At 38.9% G+C, this 20,318-nt stretch overlaps 1 protein-coding gene across 1 annotated transcript in view; it reads left to right on the top strand.

Annotated features, from left to right (window-relative positions):
* LOC137407266 (protein dachsous-like) overlaps nucleotides 1-20,318 on the top strand; it is a 66,512-nt gene that overhangs the window by 44,717 nt on the left and 1,477 nt on the right. The window contains exons 22-50 of the mRNA XM_068093873.1: nucleotides 1,007-1,285; nucleotides 1,599-1,789; nucleotides 2,221-2,317; nucleotides 2,492-2,677; nucleotides 3,040-3,282; nucleotides 3,860-4,065; nucleotides 4,493-4,661; nucleotides 4,847-5,062; nucleotides 6,248-6,405; nucleotides 8,098-8,336; nucleotides 9,175-9,373; nucleotides 9,463-9,582; nucleotides 10,073-10,267; nucleotides 10,769-10,902; nucleotides 11,353-11,533; nucleotides 11,843-12,083; nucleotides 12,576-12,775; nucleotides 12,995-13,217; nucleotides 13,459-13,581; nucleotides 13,866-14,101; nucleotides 14,344-14,464; nucleotides 14,623-14,807; nucleotides 15,325-15,509; nucleotides 16,016-16,204; nucleotides 16,419-16,588; nucleotides 16,955-17,179; nucleotides 19,130-19,394; nucleotides 19,542-19,759; nucleotides 19,969-20,199. Coding sequence (XP_067949974.1) covers nucleotides 1,007-1,285; nucleotides 1,599-1,789; nucleotides 2,221-2,317; nucleotides 2,492-2,677; nucleotides 3,040-3,282; nucleotides 3,860-4,065; nucleotides 4,493-4,661; nucleotides 4,847-5,062; nucleotides 6,248-6,405; nucleotides 8,098-8,336; nucleotides 9,175-9,373; nucleotides 9,463-9,582; nucleotides 10,073-10,267; nucleotides 10,769-10,902; nucleotides 11,353-11,533; nucleotides 11,843-12,083; nucleotides 12,576-12,775; nucleotides 12,995-13,217; nucleotides 13,459-13,581; nucleotides 13,866-14,101; nucleotides 14,344-14,464; nucleotides 14,623-14,807; nucleotides 15,325-15,509; nucleotides 16,016-16,204; nucleotides 16,419-16,588; nucleotides 16,955-17,179; nucleotides 19,130-19,394; nucleotides 19,542-19,759; nucleotides 19,969-20,199 — 5,625 coding nt within the window. The remainder of the gene's footprint in view (nucleotides 1-1,006; nucleotides 1,286-1,598; nucleotides 1,790-2,220; nucleotides 2,318-2,491; nucleotides 2,678-3,039; nucleotides 3,283-3,859; nucleotides 4,066-4,492; nucleotides 4,662-4,846; nucleotides 5,063-6,247; nucleotides 6,406-8,097; nucleotides 8,337-9,174; nucleotides 9,374-9,462; nucleotides 9,583-10,072; nucleotides 10,268-10,768; nucleotides 10,903-11,352; nucleotides 11,534-11,842; nucleotides 12,084-12,575; nucleotides 12,776-12,994; nucleotides 13,218-13,458; nucleotides 13,582-13,865; nucleotides 14,102-14,343; nucleotides 14,465-14,622; nucleotides 14,808-15,324; nucleotides 15,510-16,015; nucleotides 16,205-16,418; nucleotides 16,589-16,954; nucleotides 17,180-19,129; nucleotides 19,395-19,541; nucleotides 19,760-19,968; nucleotides 20,200-20,318) is intronic.

Raw genomic sequence — 20,318 nt, 5'->3', positions numbered from 1 at the left:
TCAAAGTATCAATCGTAGTGAACTGATTAATAAACAGATAAAAAGCATTTATACAATGGAGTCTTAATGTTGAACATTTCTAAATGAAAGTCAAATTAATACACTAGTCAATCAACATTGTGGAAACAGGCGGTGGGTCTTGTTGTCACCTCAGTTTGTGTGAATGTGAAGACCAAGCTAGGTAAAAGTTTTTCTATAATCTCTAGTAGATTGTGACCGAATTTGAATTTAAAAGTGTGTGTTGATAGCTTCATACAATTTGCACATGACTTTCTGGGCACGAGCATTAGTTGCCAAAGGTCATGGAACTAATCAAATAAGTATTTGCTTGTTTTGCCAAAATTCTTGCCACTACATTCTCTTGTCAATAACATGCGAGTGATTAGAATTTGACACGCTATTTTGTGCTTCTGTTTTTTAACTATCATATTCATCAACACCATCAAGAGTAATATCGTCAATTTTAAATCCATTTTATCTTCCATTTTGTGGCGCATATCGCTGCCACAGTCTCGGTTTGGATTAACATGTGATTGGTCGAGCTGTAAATCGTGCACCATCTTTGTAAATCACATTTATGGTACTGTTGTTTCAAGTTTGGAAAACCTTGCTGGTCACTATAAAATATTCAATATCGATAATCTAAAAGTGATACTCAACCAGAACTGATCACTATACAATGTTTTTAAATTTGTTATTTTAGATTATTTTAGACAATTCAAATAAACATGTCAAATTGACCTAGTGGTTGTCAGCTGGCTAAAAAAGAATTTTTTTTGTATTATCATTGTTCTTATTTTTTAAATTTTTTAAAATTTATTTTAAAAGACCGATATTATTCACTCTTCGGTCTCGCTGAGATCCCGACAAAGTATTTATGATTTACAGCGAATCTTGGAGTTGTTTCACTTTCCCAGCTTCCCATACTTTATTGTACACATTCATTTTACACTGCAGTTAGATGTAATGTTACGATGTTACATTTCATGGCTTGGTCTCTTTGTAGGGCACACAGCACAGTTTGCCATGGATCCTTCGAGTGGTTGGCTCAGAGCCAGAGTGACTTTTGATAGAGAGACTCGACATGTCTATAATGTAACGGTGGTGGCAAGAGACTACGGCAGTAATCCCCGCTCCCTCTCTTCTACCGCCACAGTTATGGTCACAGTACTTGATAAGAATGAGCCTCCTCGCTTCACTGCTTCATACCTACACTTGCAAACAGATGAGAACATAGCCTTGGGCACCGTAGTAGGGCGAGTTCTAGCTCTGGACGGGGACCAAGGTGATTCTTGCTTATTTCTCAGACATTCTTAGTCAAGATTCTAGTTTTAATCGAACACAAAGACTCTTTGGGTACACCAAATCTTTATCAATCGTTATTTTGTTAGTCATTTTTTTGAAATTGTCACGATTTTGCTGTTTTAACAATTTACTATAAATTTATTAACAGAAGAAATCTAACCCTTTTGTCACCAGAAGTTTTTTTCTCAGCCGTTACCACCATCTTCCAATATCTTCTCAATATCATAGGTCACCCATTGAATTGGCTGCAACAATTGCATTTCATCTACTGATAGCGTAATTCGTCTTTGTAGGCGAGAATGGCAGAGTGCATTACTCGGTGCGTCAGAGCAGCGAACAAAATGTGTTTGACGTGAACATGACGTCTGGTGAGATCTATTCCGCGCTTCACGTAGACTACGAAAAGGTTAAATTTCATTGGCTGATAGTGCAGGCAGTCGATAGCTCATTGGAAGACCCACAGGCCACTAACATCAATGTTAGCGTAAGTGTAGCAGTGAGCTTCTATATGATTGTAGTGTGCTTCTACGTATATGATTGCAGTGTGCTTCTATATGATTTTAGTGTGCTTTTATATGATTGCAGTGTGCTGCTATATGATTTTAGTGTGCTTTTATAAGATTTTAGTGTGCTTTTATATGATTTTAGTGTGCTTTTATATGATTTTAGTGGGCTTTTATATGATTTTAGTGTGCTTTCATGTGATTTTAGTGGGCTTATTGTGATAAAGTGAGAGTGTATAAGTTCGAGATCATCTATTGTATAGTTTAGTGATTTGTTGTTTCCCATGAGCTGTTTTTTTTAAAAGTGAACTTAAACCATTGAACTCTCATGAACTGTCATCACATGAGCTGTCTTTTGAAGTAGTTGTTTGGTTTGGCCAGACAATTCTTTAGCCTATGTTATACTTTGCAGGTATCTGTTCTTGATAAGAATGACAATGCGCCTATGTTTGGCAGTGACCCAAAGTGGATCAGCATTGTTGAAAATACAACAATTGGTGAACCAATCGGTGAGTGTGTTACAACAATTGGTGAACCAATTGGTGAGTGTGTAACAATTGGTGAACCAATCGGTGAGTGTGTTACAATTGGTGAACCAATCGGTGAGTGTGTTAACTTGATTCATGCGTTTCTGTTCTGTATCATATCGCTTAGCTAACTGAAACATTCGTACCTGTCTGCAGGTCAAGTGACAGCTGAGGATGCTGACACGGGACAAAATGGGCAGGTGATATATAAAATAGTCTCTCAATTTCCCGGAAAGCCGATCAACATGTTCAGTATTAACCCTAAGACTGGTCAGATCAGTACAGCCACAACGATTGACTATGAGATCACCTCTGGCGTTCTTCTTGTCATAAAGGCTACCGGTAAGTACTATCGCCTTGACATTTATTGACAGTATTTTCTAAACATAGAAAATAATAGAATATGCAAGCCAGGGTCATTCATGTTATAGAATATATAGTATTATGATGCTTTCATGTAGTCCGGCCATATACTTATATTATGACATTGGTCTGACCCTGGCACATGTCATATCATTCTGCAGGTATGGTCACAATATATGTCTTTTTATGCCATTAGTTTAGCCATCACACGTGTCATGTCTCAAGTTAAGCCATGACACATGCCTTATCATGCCATATGTTTGGCCATGACACATGGCATATCATGCCTTAGGTCTGCCAGTATATCTACTCATGTCTTATTGTTGAACCCCTGTCTGCAGATCAGGCTGTGAATGAAACAGAGCGCAAGCACAGCACCTGCTCAGTTGTGGTTAACATCAAGGATATAAATGACAACAAGCCTCAGTTCATATCTCGCCACATTATCAGTATAGCTGAGGATGAGCCAGTCAACTACCCCATAATTCTTGTGGTTGCTAAGGACGCAGACAAAAATAACTCTATTAGATACACAATTACTGATGGAAATTCTGAGAACAAGTTCCACCTCAACAGCGCCACAGGTAAAATATTCTCTATTTGACCTCAGTTTGTTGCCTCAGAGTCCAAGGTTGGCTTGTACTCAGGCTGGTCTGTCGCACTCAATCCTTTTGTTTTTACTCAATTATTATAGGTGAAAAACTGTTTGAAGATTTCACATTTCCAGTGACTAGATCACCATTTATTGTTAAGAAGCTTGACTGAGCAAAACTTCATAAAAATGTCAACAAATTGATGGTTTTTAAATATTTTGCTAAATTTTTTTGCAAAATATAATTCTAAAAATGTATAAGTATTTAAATCTTAATGTAGCATAATTATAAAAATATAATTTTTTTCAATATAAATCTTTTTTGCAAATATGCAAAATATTTTGCGTATTTTGTAAATTATGAGTGTTTTGCATTTTGTTTCATTCTGCCCGCCATTCATATGGTCAAGTGTTCACTGCGTATGTATTTACTGCAAGTGTGTTAGTGGTGTCAAGTGTTGACAGTGTATGTATTTACTGCTGGTGTGTTAGTGGTGGTCAAGTGTTGACAGTGTATGTATTTACTGCTGGTGTGTTAGTTACTAGCCACTGCATCTTCTCTTAATTAGGAGAGCTCAAGTTGACTGGAGCCTTAGACAGAGAGGCACAGGCAACCTATAATCTTACTGTGAAGGCTATCGACACTGGAAACCCTCCGAACCATGAAACTCAGGTTATCTATATAACTGTGACTGATGTGAATGACAATGCGCCGCGTTTCCTCAACAGTAGCTACTCGGCTAACGTCAGTGAAGAGTTGGACTCGTTACAAATGGTACGTAAAGAGTGGCTGTCGTCTTCTCTTTACTACAATGTCTTAGTTACAGCACTTGTAATGCCATGTGTATTACATTACACCTGCAAGAAACTACTGTAATCCATACATGAACATGCCTTCTTTAGAGGGCAGCCCGTATTACTAGGTTGTAGTACGTTGTACTAGGTTGCCAGAGGTTGTAGTAGGTTGCAGGAGGTTGCAGAGGGTTGTACTGGTTGTAGTAGATTGTACTAGGTTGTACTAGGTTGCAGTAAGTTGTAGTAAGTTGGATTGAGAGTGGACAGTAGAATGTTATATGTATTGGCAGGCATTGGGTTGAGATTAGAATGTGCAGTTGCAATCAGCTTAAAGTAATTGTTAGGGCAAAGGTAAGATTATATGTTAGGAGAGTAATTCATAGAGAAATGCTATCTGTCTTTTGCAGGTGGTTAGGGTGCAGGCCACAGACCCAGACTATGGAGTTAATGCGCAACTGGTGTACACGATTCCTCCAGGCCTGGCGGACAACATGTTCACTGTTGATCCACATGAGGGCATCATAAGAACCACAGCTCCACTAGACAGAGAGACTAAAAGCTCTTATACTTTCTCTGGTAACTCACACATCAATGCCTAAAGTTTCTAATATCGGTTGCCAACATGAGATATGTAAAATAATTAAAGCATTTTAAACTGCATTTTTGTTATTTAAGCTCTTATGAAAATACTACTGGCATTGTGGGTAGAAGGCATGTACGTTTAATTGCATAGGGCTGATAACTCCTCACCTATTTTGTAGTTTATGTGCACGACAGTGCCTACCCAAAACTTTATGATTGGTGCACCGTGACCGTTCAAATTGAAGATGTGAACGACCATACTCCATATTTCATGCACAGAGAGTTCTTCCAGACGGTGCCTGAAAACTTGAGAGACAAAGACGTCTCAATATTTCAGGTAATCGCTCAAGATGCGGACACCGGAGACAACGCTCTTCTCTCTTACTCTATTACAAGTAAGTGATCTGTTTTATAGTTGTCAGTCTACCCCTCAAATGCGTGTTTTGACAAACATTCATAGAAATGAGTGTGATATTGTGTTGTTAGCCATGTTAATATCTTGTTATGATGTGGTAGGCCTTTGAGTGTCGCAACCATCATATTTGATTATGCTTGTTGTGAATGTTGATACATTTACATTCGGGCCAGTGGATACTTTTCGCGATGCCAACATGAGTTAAAGCCCTTGACCCGCAGCATAATTAACTAAAAATCAGGAGGTAGAGAATTAGCTGTGTGTTGAGCTGTATGTTCTAACCTTTCTGGATGGTTTTCATTAGATGTCACAGGACAAGTGACGGAAGTGTCACCACAAGTATATGGTAAACATACTCTGCCATTCCCCTCCTCTTCATGCTTGGCTAGGCCATCACAATCTCCTTTACTTACTAGCCTACTTTTCTTTGATTGCTCTTTAAGACAATTATACTTCTTCCTCAATCTTGATTGATCTTTTGGTTCGACGGAGACGCTAAGCTCTGCATGAAGTTCTTAGCTTTAGATCTCTGCATGCGCATGGCACTTCCTTTTAGCGATAAACCAGGAGCGGGGGTCATAGCTCTTCTTTGATTTACTTGTAAAATTCCTAAGCAATGGCCTTTAGATGACTATGCTCGTTTGGTTGTAAGCTGCTTCTAGTGAAATTCTCAGTTGGGTACTATAATCAGTTTGTCGTCATATCTGATTGAAATAAAAATTTATGGTGATTTACTGTTAATCTGTATTCTTCCTGCACCATGGCTGCTAGGGTTACAGCATCCAGTGCTACTGCTGTCAGAGCTACAGCCTCCAGCACTATGCTGTGCTGCGGCTGTCGATGCTGCTTCGACTGCGCATGTCACAGCTATATAGCTCATTTCCTGTTGAGGTAGCAGCGGTCATCTATTCATCATTTGGTAGCAGGATGCTTCTGTTCTCTCAGCTGCATGTCATGGCTTTTAACCAATCAAGGAAGTAAATGTTTTTGTTATTGTAGTTTGTTTTGATCAAGCAGCCTGTATTTACATCGCTACATTAGCTAGCTGTCAAAATCTGTGGTAGTAGGTTGTACTAGAATTCTTTGCTGTCACATGGCTTAGTAGTATTACAATCGATGGAACCCTAGTTGCGCTCGCTGTGATTTGGCTGTATTTGGGTTGTAGCGGGTAACGAGGCCAGAAAGTTTAGCATCAATGCAACAACAGGCAAGATATATGCCGACTCACTAAACAGAGAGGAGAAAGAGAGGTATACACTGACTATCCAGGTGCAGGATAACGGCAGCCCACGTAAACGTAACGAGACGTCTTTAGTCATCACGGTGAGTGACTCGGTCCGCGACTGTATCTTACGTTTGCATATGCTTGCCTCTTATTTGACTTTTCATTTGAAAACCTTTTACTCTATAGTATCATGAGAGTAGACTTGCATCATGATTTTTGAATATTGCATTAAATAATAGTTTCTCCTTCTGCCAAGTATGTTCTGCTCGCAACTCAAAACATTTAGTAAACTACTAATATACCTGTACATCAAGTATATACTAAGTTTATCAACTCTCATCATTTATTTGTACTTTAATGCTGAACAGTTTAGTTCTATCACTAACAAACAGTTCTCAAATTCTACAGTTCTTTGTAGAGCCACCTGTAAATTATATTGGATACTTTTGCTTTAGCATGCAGGATATGTACAGTTTGTTGCACTACAGTTTAATACGAATATTGTAATCTATATTATGGAAATTTGTGTAACAGCTATATCTGAGGTCTTCTTTTTATTAATATGGTAAATGAGCGCAAGTTCTGGTCGCAAAAAATTTATCCTGTAAGATAACTAACAGAAATGGAGTAATACATTTAACATAAATATGGTAGTATATCTTACAGAATTACAGTAATATATCTTACAGAACTACAGTAATATATCTAACATAAATATAGTAGTATATCTACATGTAGCATGAAAGTAGTAATATGTTAGGCGGTATAAAAGTAACATAGTTATATAGTAGTAACTGATATTACTATAGTGATGTATCTCATCATAATACTGTATAATATATCTTATAATGACAAAGATATACTTATGTAAATACTACTGAATGCCCAACATTGCACCGGTAATAAAACAACATCTTATAAACAGTGGCAGGTAATGCTGTTGCCATTAGCTAAGTTTCTTTACCCAATGAATTTGAGTAACTTAAGCTAGTAACTTAAGCTAGTAACTTAAGCTAGTAACTTAAGCTAGTAACTTAAGCTAGTAACTTAAGCTAGTAACTTAAGCTAGTAACTTAAGCTAGTAACTTAAGCTAGTAACTTAAGCTAGTAACTTAAGCTAGTAGCTTAAGCTAGTAGCTTAAGCTAGTAACTTAAGCTAGTAACTTAAGCTAGTAACTTAAGCTAGTAACTTAAGCTAGTAACTTAAGCTAGTAACTTAAGCTAGTAACTTAAGCTAGTAGCTTAAGCTAGTAACTTGAGCTAGTAACTTGAGCTAGTAACTTGAGCTAGTAACTTGAGCTAATAATTTAAGCTAGTAACTTAAGCTCGGAACTTGAGCTAGTAACTTGAGCCAGTAACTTGAGTTGGTAACTTGAGCTGGTAACTTGAGTTGGTAACTTAAGCGAATTCCAGCTTTTATTACGGTGAATCTAAATTCACCGTAATAAAAGCTGTGCTTATGATTGTGCTTATGATTGTGCTTATATTCCTTACATTACGCATCATGATCTTCAAGCATTTTAGTAGTAGCCAATAATATTTTTGTAAGTGCTTTAATTGCACATGTTTTAATTGATGCAATAAGTTTTTGCATAATTATGCCATAATATGGCAGGTAGGCCATGCAGTTTACTGGATAGCATGCCTGTCTGCAAAACCGGGTTTCCAATTTCAAGTACGGTACGAAGTGGTTTTTTGTTCCAAGAACTTTATCACTATAACTGGACATATGTACGACAGAAGTTCGCATTTATATATACAGATATAAAGTTATCTCCCCTTGCTCATAGGTCCTGGATACAAATGACAATGACCCTGTCTTCACTAACAACGGACAAGACTACTCAGCTAGTCTGAATGAAACGGTCGCTCCTGGCTCATTCGTCCTCGCTATCGCTGCTGTTGATAGAGACAAGGGAAATAACTCCAAGATAACTTATTATATAGCCAGTAATGATACAGACGGCACAGAGGGTAAATTTCACCTTAACCCCGAGACAGGAGTCATTACGACATCACTTGAATCAGGGTAGGTGATCGAACTGGCTCTGTGGTTTTTATTGTTACATCCATTTGCATTAACCTTTTGTCTATAAGCTGCAGTAGTCGCGGACAATTAACATCCACAGTTAACATCTGCAGTTGATATCTACATTCCATATCCACAGTCAATATCTACAGTTAATATCTACAGGTAACATCTACAGTTAACATCTACAGTTAATATCTACAGTCCATATCTACATTCCATATCTACAGTCAATATCTACAGTTAACATCTACAGTTAACATCTACAGTTAATATCTGCAGTTAACAGTAAACATGTAAGAAATCTGGTTCATTTTCTATCATTATGCATATAATATATGCATATAATATTAGCAATGCAGTTTCCACATAATAAATATGTTTACATGAAATACATGTATGCACACACAAGTTGTCAAACTTATAACTAGTGAAAGATATTTCGTAGGAACTATGATATACGTAGGAAGTATGAACTATAAACAGTTATTTGGTTTTGATATAATTATGCTGACCTAACGAAAGAGAGGTACATGCTGATGCAGTTATGCTAACAAATTGAAAAAGTTTTTTTACTGTGTTATAAACTCCTGTAAGTGTCATTGTTTGTGTTTCTAGTCCTATGCCCTGCACTTGACACTTTTTTAGTCCTATGCCCTGCACTTGACACTTTTCCAGTCCTATGCCCTGCACTTGACACTTTTCCAGTCCTATGCCCTGCACTTGACACTTCCAGTCCTATGCCCTGCACTTGACACTTCCAGTCCTATGCCCTGCACTTGGCACTTTTCCAGTCCTATGCCCTGCACTTGACACATTTTGTACTTGTAATTTTTAGCCGCTTTGACCGTGAAAAGAAACCCCAATACAGGTTTCGAGTGGCAGCGCAGGATAATGCCCAGTACGATGTGCGAACGAAGCAGACCTGGGTGGAGATAACCATTCTCGATGTCAATGACAATGCACCAAAATTTACCAGAGTGCCTTTTGAGAAGAACATCACTAATCTCGCTCCGCTGGAGGAAACCGTACTTACGGTATGTACACGTTAGCTATTTTCTTTTGTACCTTGATAGTTACGCGTCTCCGACCTCACACTACTTTAGCTCTCTCTATTCCGCTACAGTTAGAGGCGACTGATAACGATGAAGAGGACACGGATAACAGCCGTATAGAGTACAGCATCGATGACACGGACGTAGCCGCTCAGTATTTCAAGGTCATTCCCAGCACCGGAGAGATCAAGGTATTTATATTGTCAACACAGTTTTTGCCAACATTTCTTTAAATCTCATTTTCAAGTACATAGTTGAGGGTAGAACTCACCAGGTTTTGTGCTGCTTGATCAAGTACATAGTTGAGGGTAGAACTCACCAGGTTTTGTGCTGCTTGATCAAGTACATAGTGGAGGGTAGAACTCACCAGGTTTTGTGCTGCTTGATCAAGTACATAGTTGAGGGTAGAACTCACCAGGTTTTGTGCTGCTTGATCAAGTACATAGTGGAGGGTAGAACTCACCAGGTTTTGTGCTGCTTGATCAAGTACATAGTTGAGGGTAGAACTCACCAGGTTTTGTGCTGCTTGATCAAGTACATAGTGGAGGGTAGAACTCACCAGGTTTTGTGCTGCTTGATCAAGTACATAGTTGAGGGTAGAACTCACCAGGTTTTGTGCTGCTTGATCAAGCGTTATAAATCTGCAGTAGCTGAAAAATGTTAATAAGATTATTGTTATAGGTAAAGCAAAGTTTACTGGATGTGGCTGGAATTCAAAAGTTCAGAGTACGGGCTACAGACATGGGTACCCCTAGTCTTTATACGGATGGGTACGTGGAGATACGGGTTGGGTCCTCAGTTGGTCACCAAACCTTCAAGTTCACATCACCATCCTTTACTGTTTCCCTTGATGAGGACGCGGATAATGGAGTTGAGGTATGTGTGACACAACCTTTTAGTTTCGCCGTTGCATTAGGTTTATTTTAAAAGCTTTTAATGTGAGAAATTTATAACATATTCTTTTTTGCTTTTAATAGTATTACAATTTATGCACTCTCAGTTAGCGAGAGAAATTTGACCAGTTGGTGATTTAAGATTTAGTGAGAAAATGATTTATTTTAAGCTTACTCAATCTCTCAACTCATTTTAACTCACATGGTATGAAAAATTTGCATACAACCTCTAACAAATAGTTTAAAAATATCGTTGCTCGCTACTTTAGTAATCTTTTTTCTTATGTCCATTCTTTTGGCAAAAAAGGTATTTTTAAACGCAATGTCAGTCAAACAATTTTCTTATTTTAATGGTTGACTGTTGATGATGATTATTGTATGCATAATTTAAAAAATATTTCTGCTTGAAATGAGATTATTACCAATAAAGTAATTTTTATAGATTTTTTTTTCATAAGCATAATTAACTTGGTAACTGCTGCAGGTACTGACAGTGGCTGCTCAGCACACGGATGGTACGGATGGTGCCATCACCTACATCCTAACGACAGATGTTCCAGAAAGTAACAACCCATTCTCTATCGGTCTCACCACGGGAACCATCATCGTCTCTGACTCATCCAATCTCAATTATGAGATAGTGCAACGATACAGAGTTGTGGTGGTGGCCCTGAGTGGGGAGTAAGTTGTTGCTTTTCATATAAGTTTCTCAAATATACCCTAATAGCATCACTAGCTCAACAATTTAAATGCGGAGGAATAGTTAGATAGCTTGAAGTATAAATACTTTTTCAAGATGAGATCTTTTGGGTGCTGTTTTTGTTAGAATAATTTTGGCGATATATCACGAGGGGTGTTTGGCCATACCCCTAGGTAGCCAATCATTCTTGAAGTTATTGTTTACATTTTCACATCCTTCATGTTCACTGTGCAGGTCAATATTGAAGATACTGTTAGACACGCTAAAAGAACCAGCTCCAACAATTTAAAACATTGTCTTCTCCTTTTTCCACTTTTACATAAATTAATGTACATTGCTAACCACCTTTTTGCACATTGTAGCCTGACTGACTACTGCACCGTGTGGATAAATGTGCAAGACAAGAATGACAATGCCCCTATCTTCTCTCTCAAGAGAAACCACGCCTATGTTATGGAGTCGGCTAGCATCTCAACGTACATACTTCAAGTGGAAGCTACTGACAAAGATGGAACAGAGCCTAACAACATTGTGGAGTTCAATCTGCAGGTGGGTGATAAAACGAAGTTGCATTATGGGTAGCATTTAGCGTGAGGTTCTTATGCACCCTGTCTTTAATAACTGTGATGCCCCTACACACCGGCTCATAAATGATGGCTTACAAATTATAACCTCTATTAAAAATATTTGCAGCCGAAAAATGAAATGTGAATGTGACATTAAACTAAAAAGTTGCCATGTTTACTCCGTTAACTATAGAAATATTATTTTATAGTGCTTTTGTTTGATGATGATCTCTGCTGATTGATTGGGTAGAAGGTCTCTCTTGTCTGAATCTTGTTTGATTTGCTCTCTTAGGGAGATGAGGCCAGTTACTTGAAAATCGGCCAGAAGACAGGAATAATCACTCTAGCTCGGGAGGTTGATAGAGAGACTGATGATCAGCTCAGAGTGACAATCACAGCGCGAGACAAAGGCACGCCTTCTCTCACTGGCAGCATGGTGCTACGAGTCAACATAATGGATTCCAATGACAATCCTCCTACCTTTACTAATCTACTCCAGCATCAGGCAGACAATCCGTACATGATCAAGGAAAGTAAGTCACTAATGTCAGTTACTAGCTTAGAAACTTACTGATTTTGAAATATCTCGCAGCTTCTAGTATTTTTGGACTTAGTTTTTTCTAAATATGTACTTTTTGGCTACTGTAACAGTTCTTTGACATTCTGGTAGTTCAGGTCTTTTCTAGCTAGTAGGCAATAGTAAATTTTTATCATATTCGAGTCCTTGCTATGTAGGATTAACGGGGTGTTCACCTTGTAACCTTCCCCTCATTGCTTTTTTTCTGGAAAGTGCTGTATGTTATTGAACAGTATTGCTTGATCCTTTTGTTTATTGCACAAAAATGATGAAAATACTGTAGAGATGCATACTTGCAGTGTACCTGCAGCGTACCTACAGCGTACATGTTTAAACCATCTGTTGGAATAAATGTTTCTAGGCATGCAAGTAGGTCAGGAGGTGTATGTGGTCTCAGCTCTTGATCCTGACACCGCTCCCGCTGTCACTTTTGACTTTGCCGAGTCAGGTAACCCTGGCAACACATTCAGCATTGATCACTACTCAGGCCGCATCACCCTTGCAAAGGAGCTCGACCATGAGCGCACCAGCTCGTATGTTTTGCATCTGATTGCTAATGACTCCGTGACTGTGGTCAACGGGGATCTCTACATTGCTGTCAGAGATGAGAATGACAATGCGCCTAAATTCAACCAGTCGGATTATGAGGTGAGCATTGAGGCTTTATCTCTTTTTTACCTGTATTAATATTCTTGTCAGAAGCTGAAAACAGCATTAAGACAACCTCAGTTTTAACGGTCTGATTTGTTTGCCTCATCATCCATAGCTTTCCAAGTCCCACCAGAAGGAAGGCTACCCTTTAGCCTTGGCTTCAGTAGCTGTGTCTTGAACAAGCGTGTTTATAATGGATAACTGTTATTCATTTAGGTTGAAATAGAGGAAATGATGGACTCTCACTCACCAGTTATCCAAGTGGTGGCTACAGACCGAGATTCGGGTCGTAATGGGAGAATAAGGTACAGTCTGCAGAGTGCAGGAGCTGATGACTTCTACATAAATGAGACTACAGGCTGGATATACACTAGAGCTCAAATACAGTACAGTACAAATAATGCATTGGTCAGTCTGGCCATCAAAGCTGCTGATAGTGGTACGTATTCAAGTCTCTCTCCCTGCTGTGAGAGAATTCTCAATAATTGAGTCTACTTCATATATGTACAATTGTTATGAAATCTTTTGCATGTGGTACATATTTACGTCTTGAAGCTTGCAGCAAGTTTTGTGATTATGATAGAGCTCTGATAAGTAGATGAAACAGTTCTAACTGCATTTTGATGTGACTTTTTATGTCAAGCGCTTGTGCCTTACACCTCAATTATTAACTCCCACAGGTGAGCCCGAGCTGAACGCACTTGTCTTCGTACAGATCCATATACACGACATAAACAACTATGCACCTCTTTTCTCTCCGACTCAAAGTCTCTCAAAATCTGTATCAGAATATGAAGAGATCGGTAAGAATCTTGATGAGTTCTTCACTCAAGAGTCCCAGCAGAGTAGTAGTCTACTAGTAGTAGACTTTTAGTAACTATCGTCTCTTGTAGTTATTGCCAACTTGCATTTTTTGGAAGAGTCATGGGCTAAAATCTTAAAGGTCATACATGCTTCGCAATACATTTGTGTAATAAGCTGAAAATTGTTTCATTTTAAAAAATTTTCACCAGTTTCTGTTCAACACATTACACATAACAGGAGATGCTCAGTACCGGATGTTTAGGCAGATAGTGCATATTTGTAGGTGTGACTGTGCTCTCATTATCAGCGTCCGATGCAGATGATAGCCCCGCCAATAAGAGAATTGAATTCTCTATTGTGGGTGGTGACCCTGACGGAGTGTTCAGTATGGAGAACCAGGAGACAAACATAGGTAATATTGTGCTGAAGAAGGCATTGGATAGAGAGACAGTTGATAACTACCAGCTAAGAGTGATGGCAGCAGATGGTGGCTCACCACCAAGAAACACAACAACTACTGTATGTACTACTCATTCAGTTCTCTATTTCTGTGTTTTACCTGTTTATTGGCTGTCGTGACCAAGTAGAGAACTTTGTAAGTAATTTTAGTGTCTGCTGCCAGAAGTTTCATAATAAATATTGCACCAACCTTTTGTCCAGTCAGAAAGAGTTTGAGTTACCATATCAATTAACTATTGAATACGATCAGTTTTGCTCCTTTGCCGTGTATGTTAAATGTCAAGCCTTTTACTTTACTCAAGGTTAATATCACTGTGAGTGACTTCAATGACTGGAAGCCTGTGTTCTCCAATCCCGACCTCATTATAAGCGATGGCTCGCAAACGCCTCTCATAGTTGCAAATGTTCGAGAAGACATTGATGGTAGGTTGAACTTCTTACTAAACCCCTTTTAATTGTTCGCTTCCTTAGAAATTTGCACCTACAAGCTCATTGGTGAGCATAAAAGGCCTGCGCTCACTGCATTCCATAAAATATGCTATTTTTATTATATACAATATGGATACGACTATTGCTTTCAGCTGGTGCAGCCATAGTGCAGGTGGAGGCAACAGACAAGGACATAGGTAACAACGCAGAGATCGAGTTTATGATTACATCCGGCAACGATGATGGACTCTTCCAGATAAACCAACAGTCGGGTCTTATCAGGCTCGCCAGTGGCAAGTCTCTCGATTATGACACGAAACAGAGCCACCAAATGCTTGTGAGTTCCGTAATCTTCTTGTCTTTCTCGTATGACCTTCAACTCTCTCACCAATTCCTCACCGATTCCACTTGGTGTTGTCCATTCATCTTTATAGCTTTTTCTATTGACCTTTTATGCAACTATGTCAGTGCAACAATTTGCTGTTGTCTCCTCCCTGCATCATTATTATTGTTACTACATTCTTGTGCTGTCTGATAAGTTTTGAGCGGAATTCCCTATCGGAGAGCCTGAGTGATTGGTGCCTTATTAGGAATGACACCGCATAGGCTTGTTGGCTGCTTTTCAAGTGTATATCTAAAAATATGCCTAGCAATAAACTATAGAATGCCTAAAGCATTATTCATATGATCAACTTAGCAGCAAGACAAACTGTCTAATATATCATGAACTCGCCTACAATGTCTTTATACATCTCCTTGATAGTTTGTCATCTACGGCGCAGATACCTAGCTCAATAAATACAGCTATCAGCAATAACATTCTATTTAGTTACACAATACAGTTTTATTTTTAGGTTCGGGCTGCAGATACGGGGGTTCCTAGACAGTCCGCAATAGCTACCGTCCTTGTAAATGTATCGGATGTAAATGATAACAGGCCAAGGTTTACACGGCTCATGTATCTGGAAACGGTGCAAGAGAAGCAACCATACGGCACTCCTGTTTTCACAGCGCAGGCAGTAGATGAGGATGCTGGCATGTATGTTATTTGAGCACTTGTTACCATAAGTTATATTTATTTTTTTGTCTTATTTATGTTATTTGAATTCCAATAATGATTTCACTCTTATATGGTGTATATTTCTCGCCATGAATGCAATAGGTATGGGCTTATTGCACTTGTGTTTATGGTTATGTACTGTATATTTTCATCCAACGCATATAGTGAAAATTTGTGCGCTTTCATTAAACTTAAAATAGATACAGCAGCTGGTCAGCTGGATACAGCAGCAGCCTATGTGCGCCTATGACTACAAGCGCTGACTACAAGCGCTTGTAGTCATAGGCTACATAGGCTGACCAGATGCTGTATCTATTTTAAGTTTAATGAGAGCGCACAAAGTTTCACTTCTGCGGGTCAGGTGACTATACACCTGCTGAAACTAGCGCACTGGTCATTTCCTGATCTTGTAAAATAGAAATACAGCTGACATGAAGCTGGTTCAGGAATGTACAGTTGCAATACATGCCGTACTGTTGTTACAGATATGGAGTGCTCAATTATTCACTAGTTGGAGCTGACGCACCTAACTTCAAGATCGATTCAGAAACGGGGGAAGTCACAACAGCTATTGCATTTAGCTATTTGGGGAAGAAAACTTACTCATTCAATGTATCTGTGACGGATGCCGGAGGATTCCGGGCTGATGTTCAAGTACAGGTGCAGATATTGAGGTGAGTCGGGCGCCTTTGATAAGCTCATTGTTGTTGCTAATATTGAGTCAGTAGTCAGTGCTTACTAAAGAACTTTGCTATTTTTGAGTTACTCAAATTAAATTTAAACATTTGAAATGGTAAAATACACAGTCACAATAGTAAGGACCACAAACGCTGACAGCAATGGTGTATTTAAGCAAAGAAATGCAGTCTTCGTGTTTCCTCCTCACAGATTCGATCAGTTCGCACCCACATTCAGGCAGCAGTCATACAAGTTTGAGATACCTGATCTAGCTGATACGTATGTTGGAATGGAGGTAGGCCGGGTGGTCGCTTCAGATGAGGACATCGGACCCCACGGAGTCGTAATTTACACTCTCATCAATGATTCCGACTATTTTAGTGAGTACATATTTTGACTTTTCTAGTTAAGAATAAATCGCTGCCGATGATGTTTATCAGCACTTTGCGGCTAGTAGTAATAACGCTAGTAGTAATAACGCTAGTAGTAATAACGCTAGTAGTAATAACGCTAGTAGTAATAACGCTAGTAGTAATAACGCTAGTAGTAATAACGCTAGTAGTAATAACGCTAGTAGTAATAACGCTAGTAGTAATAACGCTAGTAGTAATAACGCTAGTAGTAATAACGCTAGTAGTAATAACGCTAGTAGTAATAACGCTAGTAGTAATAATGCTAGTAGTAATAATGCTAGTAGTAATAATGCTGAATTTCTATCGCATTGTCACATTTTCAATTGCTTTTAGATGTAAGCAGAGAAGATGGAATTATTGCGATCAAAAGTGATCTGAAGAACTCCGTTGAGTCTTCCAAAGTCAAGCGGGATGTTTCTTCTCGAAAGAAAAGGAGTCTAAACAGCGAAGAGCGGCTATCAATTAAGGCCTGGAGCGGCAAGCCGGACTCGCAGACGGCGGTTGCCCAAGTTTCTATCATCATCCCTGGTGCGGCTGGCAATACAGACAACTCATCTGGTTCGTATTTTCCGTTGTACTCTATGATACGAGTTCATAAATTGGTGATGATAATCACAGCTCAACTACAACTTTCTATAGTCTAGTTTCATTTTATTACAATTTTATTTTATAAAATTGAATTCTATTCAACAGATGGCTTCGAGGTGTGGTCTTTGCAATGAGAGATCAATGCAAGGACCAATATTGTTAAATCTCTACAAAGTTAATTCATTCTGTGATCTATTTTGTACGTTGAAGCTGTTCGTCCGTATGCTGGAGCAAATATTCCTATAGGAATACAGTGTAATTTGTTCAACTTGTTCCATAGCCCCGGCATTCTACTGTAACTTCTTTATAAAATCTGCAGGTAACTACATAACACTAAAACAAATATATTGTATAAAACCATGTAAAAATCTAAATTATACGTTAAAACTAAATTAATGAAGTAATAGTTAGTAAAAAGGTCTTTATTGTTACTTTACCTAAAAGACAGGCGAATAGAAACGTACTCATGGCGACGCTTAGGTTCGGAGGTAGAGATTATGACAGAGTTAACACTGTGAAATCTTTTTCAAATTAGACTAGGAGAAGCTAAACTAACTTAGTTTATGTATTTATTATTATTATTTCTTATATAATTATTATTATTTCTAATATATTTATTATCCATGTTTCTTATGTGTTTATTATTTTCAAGTTTATTGTTTCTGTATTTCACATCTTACTGTTAATTTGTGGAAACTTGCTCTCTTGAAAACCTCAAATCTTTTTAGAAACTTTGAAATTCGTATGTTGGAAATAACCGAGGGTGTAAAATCAAAGTCGTTTCAAATTTTAAGTTGTGTATCGGAAAGTTGGAACTTCTATGCAGCCATAAGTAGAGGTTTCATTAGATCTCTTCCACAAAATGCTTCTCTTTTGCTCCTTTGCTATTGTTACTACAGTCGTAGTGACACTAGCTGTAGTGCCTGTAGCTGTAGTGACTGTAGCTGTAGTGTCTGTAGCTATAGTGACTGTAGCTGTAGTGATTGTAGCTGTAGTGACTGTAGCTGTAGGGACACTCGCTGTAGTGACTGTAGCTGTAGTTACACTAGCTGCAGTGACACTACCTGTAGTGACTGTAGTGGCTGTAGCTGTAGTGACTGCAGTTGTAGTGACACTAGCTGTAGTGACTGCAGCTTTAGTGACACTAGCTGTAGTAGTGACACTAGCTGTAGTGACTGTAGTTACACTAGCTGTAGTGACACTAGCTGTAGTGACTGTAGCTGTAGTGACTGTAGCTGTAGTGACTGTAGCTGTAGTGACTGCAACTGTAGTGACTGTAGCTGTTGTCACTTCAGCTAGTGTCACTACAGCTGTTGTCACTGCAGCTGTTGTCACTTCAGCCAGTGTTACTACAGCTGTCGTTTCCATTCAAATTTTTTATAGTTTTAGGAAGAAAATACTGTTTTTTGTTACTACTACAGCAATATACAGTATTTAGTAGCGTTTAAAACTCACACCTTCATTTGGTATTAAAAACAACGGTTTATTGGTCAAGAATTTTTGTATCCAGGAGCTAACTATCAACATAAGCTATTACAAAGATCCGCATATCTTATCTAATTTTAAGCTTTATGTTATAGCCCGAGTATACAAGCCTTTATCCTACCTGCTCTGTACTCTTACACAATTCATACTCTCTAGCAGGCCTAACATTCTTAACATTTATTAACTGGTTTCATTTAAAGATTTCAGTATAGACTGTCGCTGCTGTATTCTGTTGTTTTTATATCCTTTTAACAAGCTGAGCATATTTTTAAATTTTTAGTTTCATAATTTTTGAGCAGGTAAAGTCTTTCTTGTCTTTCAACCTTTTGTATCAGACTGCAAACCTTTGAAGCAATTGTAGTCTGGCTGACACAGTGCTGTGACATTTTCTCATTTTTTTCGGTTTTGTCACTCTTTGTTTGTTTGTTTTGCTAGAACTGAGTACACAGACACAAATAATCATCATTGTGGTCGTCTGCCTCGCCGTCGTTGTCGTGCTCGTCGCTGTCATCGTCATCAAGATGGTGAGGGGCCGGCGTATGCGCAAGCAAGATCCTTCAGCTGGTCTTACACAGCCTGAGAATATGGACAGCATGGGCCGTGCTGACCCCTACAATAGAATCCTTCCAGCTGGCATTGCTCCTCCTCCCTATGGATCCTACGCTCATTATACAGCTGCATCACATGATATGACAGACAGGTGCGTTTTGGTGCTTTGGTATCATCTGCCAGCAATTAGCTGAACTAGGGGGCTCTCGAGCTTATTATTTCATACTTTATTTTGAAAATGAACTTCCAAATTTGTGGGTGACGTCTGGTGCCAGAGGTGTTCTGTTGCTCTGCGCAGGTCTCAGTGTGCTTCTAGTGGCCGTGGATCAGCAGAGTTTGAAGATGAGGGTGATGAGGAGATTACGGCTATAAATACTGTACCACTACATGTACACCAAAGAGCAAAAATAATGCCCGACAGCGGGATACAGAGAGATGCTGACACTATCAGTGAGCACTCCGCTCGAGATCACCAGGAATACCTCGCAAGGCTGGGAATTGACTCGAGGAAGATCGGTACGTATTTATTATTTCAACAAGTTGGTGTTGCATTGCTCGCTAGTCGTAAAACACTTCTGTCTTCAGGTTTGACCGAGTAAAGAAAAATGCTAGTAATTAACTTTGCTTTGCAGTGACAATAACTTGGACCACTTTTTATGGAATGTCTAGGTGATAGGACTGGTCTCGGGTGGTGCATCTAGTCATCCTCTTAGTTGTCTGTGCAGGTGGAGATAAGAAAACGATGAGCCAATCGGTGGAGTCGATGCATCATTTCTCGGATGAAGGAGGCGGGGAAGCTGACCCTCTAGATATTTCCAATCTGTACAATAAGCTAGGTGAAGATGCTGTTGAGGAGGCTGGTGGTGAGAATAACATCAACCAAATGGGATTTGGAGAAGCACCGGCACAGATAGGCAGTTTGAGTTCAGTGACCGATGCCAGTGAGGAGTTTACAGGTTGGTCATGGTCATCTACAAATTATTTGTTTAACCCATGCAAAATATTATAGGATAGTTGACGCTAGTGAAGTTTTCACTAGTGCCTCATAATGACCTGAAAATCAGTTCTATTTGAA

The sequence above is a fragment of the Watersipora subatra genome, chromosome 10, assembly GCF_963576615.1.
Source record: "Watersipora subatra chromosome 10, tzWatSuba1.1, whole genome shotgun sequence".
NCBI classification, from domain to species: Eukaryota; Metazoa; Bryozoa; class Gymnolaemata; order Cheilostomatida; family Watersiporidae; genus Watersipora; species Watersipora subatra.
Note: the sequence above shows the minus strand (reverse complement) of the source record. Positions and strands in the feature narration are given on the sequence as shown.